The 4,194-nt window shown below is 45.5% G+C and overlaps 1 protein-coding gene across 1 annotated transcript; it reads right to left on the bottom strand.

Moving 5' to 3' along the window:
- Window positions 1-624: 624 nt before the first annotated feature.
- Window positions 625-1,743, bottom strand: LOC104270842 (olfactory receptor 4S2-like). The gene is made up of 2 exons (XM_009865318.1): window positions 1,487-1,743; window positions 625-1,306 (listed from the first exon to the last, which is right to left on the bottom strand). Exons 1-2 carry the CDS (start codon window positions 1,741-1,743, stop codon window positions 625-627), a joined length of 939 nt encoding a protein of 312 aa, XP_009863620.1.
- Window positions 1,744-4,194: the final 2,451 nt, after the last annotated feature.

Genomic DNA, 4,194 nt, shown 5'->3' with positions numbered 1-4,194 from the left:
GCCCATGGCAGGCGTTGGGACCTTTATTGATCACCTAGTTGAAGCCCCCACGCCTTGGCAGGGGCACCTTCCAGTAGATGAGGTTGCCCAAAGCCCCATCCATCCTGGCCTTGAACACCACAGAAAGGATCTGTTGCACTGGCAGGGCAAGAATCAGCACATGACCCAACTAGCACCTAATACTCCGTTTTCAGTTGCTAACCTGCGGACTCGAAATAGCACAGTGTGGTTCTCAGAAAAAGGCATTTTCTGCGAGTAGGAAGGTGGCCATAATCCTCTCTTTCCCAGCTGAATGGATTACAGAGCAGATGGAGTTCATCTAAAACTTTATACCTGAGTGCTGAGCTGCTCTAGCTGGAGCAGTATTTTTTGGTAGTATTTATTTAAACACTGATGTTTCATTTTGAGCTCAGGAACCCCAGGCCTGGGCCTCTGTTGAGAAAGAGTAGCCTGCTTGTCACAGAGTTCGCAACATCTCTCAAATCAGAAGATGAACCTTCAGTGTCTTCCTAACTACAACAGGAACTAACAGAATCTTTTCTTTGAAAGGCATTTCTCGGGTAATTTTCACAAAAGCAATGATTAGTGAAAGATGCATGATTTTTCTCCGAGCCTTTCGAAATGTTACCGCACCTTTCTGTCTTCGCTTCCCACCTTTCTGCTCCACAGCTTTCTCATGGTGCTCTTCACCTCCTCATTACTTAGCATGTAGATGAGTGGGTTCAGCGTGGGAGTGATGACGGTGTAAAACACGGCCATGCTTTTGTCCTCCGAGAGGTTGCTGGACGGACGGTTGTAGATGAATGTGCGGGGCCCGAAGAACAGAACCACCATGGTGATGTGGGACCTGCAGGTGGAGGGGGCCTTTTGCCACCCTTCCAATGTTTGGCTTTGCAGGGAAACCAGGATGACAACACAGGACGCAACCAGGATGAGGAAACAGCTCAGAGTTATCGTCCTGCTGTTGGCAACGACAATGATGCCCACAGCGTAGGTTTCGGTACAGGCCAGTTGTAGGAGGGGGTGGACGTCGCAGAAGCAGTGGTCAACTTCGTTAGGGCCACAGAAAGGGAGGCAAGTGGTGAGAAGAGTCTGTGCGATGGAGTGAAGGAAGCCTCCTACCCACGAGCCCATCACCAAGCGGCTGCAGACACACCTGGTCATCGCGGCCGTGTAGTGGGGAGGCCGGCAGATGGCCACGTAGCGGTCGTAGGCCATCACCGTGAGGATGAAGATCCCCGTGCAGCCAAAGAAATGAACCCCAAACAGTTGTGCTATGCAACCCACAAAGGAGATGGTTTTATTTTAGGGGGCAGGTTAGCTCAATCAGTTGAGCGTGGCGCTGGCAACACCAAGGTCGCGGGTTCGATTCCCGTTCGGTCCCCATGTGTTGCCTGATCTAGTCGAGAGGTGGCGTCCCTGGTGACAGGGAGGCTGGATTAAAATGATCTCTAAGGTCCCTTCCAGCTTAGGCCATTCTAGGATTCTATGAAGGAAGCTGGTGATCATTTTGGGGACTGTGATGGAAGAGTAACAGATATCAACAAAGGACAAGTAGTAGAGGAAGAAATACATGGGGGAGTTCAGCCGTTGGCTGCTGATTGCAGTGATAACAATGAGCAGATTTCTCACCAAAATGATTGTATAGAAGGCTAGAAACATCATAAAACATATTTTCTGCACACCTGGGTTCTCTGAAAGGCCCAGAAGAACGAATTCCTTCACACCGCTTGCGTTCGTCATGTTTGTCCGTTGGGCAGCGCTGTGCAACGTACAGCCTAGGCACCGTGAGGGATAAAGACAAGTGATTCATCAGGTTTTCTCTTCATTAAAAATGAATTCTTGATCGGAAGTGTGGTTTCCACACAAGACACTGAAATCCAGGAAAAACCAAAATTGCTCTCAAACCCGTGAAGTAAAGGCTAGAGAGGAAGTTGGGAAAGTTGGGGACTTTCCCTGTGCTTACAGATGTACTAACAGTAGGTGCAAGATATTTGAGAAAGGGGGTAAAATTTACATGTCTCATTCCTTTTCTGATATATCTCCAAGAAAAAAAAAAAAGAACAATGTGATATTTATTTCTACCTGGCCTTACCAAGCTGTGATCCTTTCCAGCCCTCCTCTTTCCACTTAGCACTGCCTTAGTTTTCTACAGGAAAAGAAAAAAGAACAAAAAAGGACTAAATATATATGTGTTTATGGCTTTCCGGTAGCCAGCAGAAGAGAAACAGCTCAATCTTGGCCAGAAGAAAACCCCATCAGGCTCTGTGCCAGGCTTCGACAATCAGTGGTTCAGGAGATAAATGCTCAAGGAAAACTATATTCTTGAATAATGGCACATGGGAAACTCCTCAGCTAAAAAAAGGTGTCTATTTTTGAAAGGATTGCAAAGGTATGACCCGTAAGGTAAGGTCCGTGTCACCACCACCAGCTTTTTGCAATATATTTATCTGTCTCGTTCCTTCTTATTAACTTATGCCACATGGGCACATACACCTGAGCCAGTTTCTGCTTTTCCAGGGCCGTTCCTGACCAGCCTAAGGTGTCTTCTTAAGGACACAATGAATTACCTGCCTGCTTCCCTCGGTTGGTTCTGAGGGGATGACTGGAATGACTAATTTGGTAGAGGACTCCCAGAAATTATGTCCTACCTCTACAAGTATCTTTTCAGGGACAGACTAGAGATATATGGTATAATGCAATCAACTGCCAAATAAAATAAACACAACGTGGACGGCTAGCATTTAAAAAAAAAGTGAAAAATGGCACCGTCTCCTTATTGCAAGCATTCTTCCCTAAAATCTCGGGGGCTTAGTGGGAAACAAAATGACAAAATAACCTGACTGGGATGGCAGAACTAGCTCCGTGCATGGCTCCAGCCAAAAGTAGCCACAGACGGTTGATCATCAGTGGAAATCTCTCTGTGCTTTCACATTTGTTTAAGAGGAAGGGAAGCAAAAGAGGAAAGGAAACTAGGAAAAGAAAGGAAATAAGATGGAAAAGAAAGGAAATAAGATGGAAAAGAAAGGAAATAAGACAGAAAAGAAAGGATCCAGAGAAGCTGGAAAACTTACCTCCTCTGTGTTTGGAAATGTAATTTTTTGTGTAACGGCTGTGTGGTTTTTATCTCCCCAACACCTGATATAACATGTTAGAGCACAGAGCCTTTAAAAAATATTTTAGAGCTTCTGGAAATCCTACTGTAGGAGGTGCCTGTTAGTGTATCATCCCAGCTAATTTAATTTCTTGCTTTCCTTAATCACGAGAGTATCCTGATGTTTTCTGCGTGGGAACTGGCTGGCGTGCGCCGGAGGGTGCGTTCCCAACCCAGCGGCGGCGGAAAGGAGGCTGAGAAGAAAACGGTTTAAGTAACTCCCTGTAAACCTCTCCAAGGAAATCTTCTCCCCCTCAGGGGTTCCTGATGCTGGAGGAGGGAGGAGGCAAGGCTTCGTGAAGGGGAGGTGTGGAAGGAAGGGAAAAAGGAGGTGAAATTAATTCCATGACCAAAAAGTTGGAGCAAACATATATTAAAGAAATAGCCGTCAGTGATAATGATATCATGAGGGCTTTTCAGGTTTTTTTTCCAGCCAATGGATTAGCTGGCTGATCAACTGGACTAGTATGTCCTGTTAACCCTTTCCAGAGTCCTGTCTGTACTTTTAAATCTTTGTGTATTGTGAAAAGAGAACACAGGCAACACGAATCTTCATTTTAAAATAAATAATCAAATCAAATTGGAGGGATTTCTGGTAGTAAGGAGAGAGGTGCCGTGCTCTGGGGGTGGTAAAGTGTTACCTGTCAGAGTAGTCTCTTTAAGGGCAGGTTAGGCACACTTCTCTCCATAGTGGTTATGCTTAAGCTGAGTTTCAACAGAGGCAGAACATGCTCTGGATCACCTCTTGGTGACCCTTCAAGTCCTAGTTCCGGTGATATTTTGTCACTGGCAGCTCAGGTAATAAAGTTTTTTTTTGCAAGAACTTGCACGTTTTAGCAAAGGTCAGCAAATTACGGAGTAAGTAAAAAAAAAAAATCCTTCTTTTACATATGGGGAAATTGAGGAAGGAAATCAGCCAGGGCTTTAACGCCTCTGGAAGTCAGCTGAGCCGAGTCTTTGTCACTCTAGGCTTTCCTGTGGAAAGAAATAGATCTCTCCAGCAATTGATCCACCTGATCTACATGAGACTTGATTTTAGG

The sequence above is a fragment of the Apaloderma vittatum genome, unplaced genomic scaffold (assembly GCF_000703405.1).
Source record: "Apaloderma vittatum isolate BGI_N311 unplaced genomic scaffold, ASM70340v1 scaffold10072, whole genome shotgun sequence".
Taxonomy (NCBI): domain Eukaryota; kingdom Metazoa; phylum Chordata; class Aves; order Trogoniformes; family Trogonidae; genus Apaloderma; species Apaloderma vittatum.
Note: the sequence above shows the minus strand (reverse complement) of the source record. Positions and strands in the feature narration are given on the sequence as shown.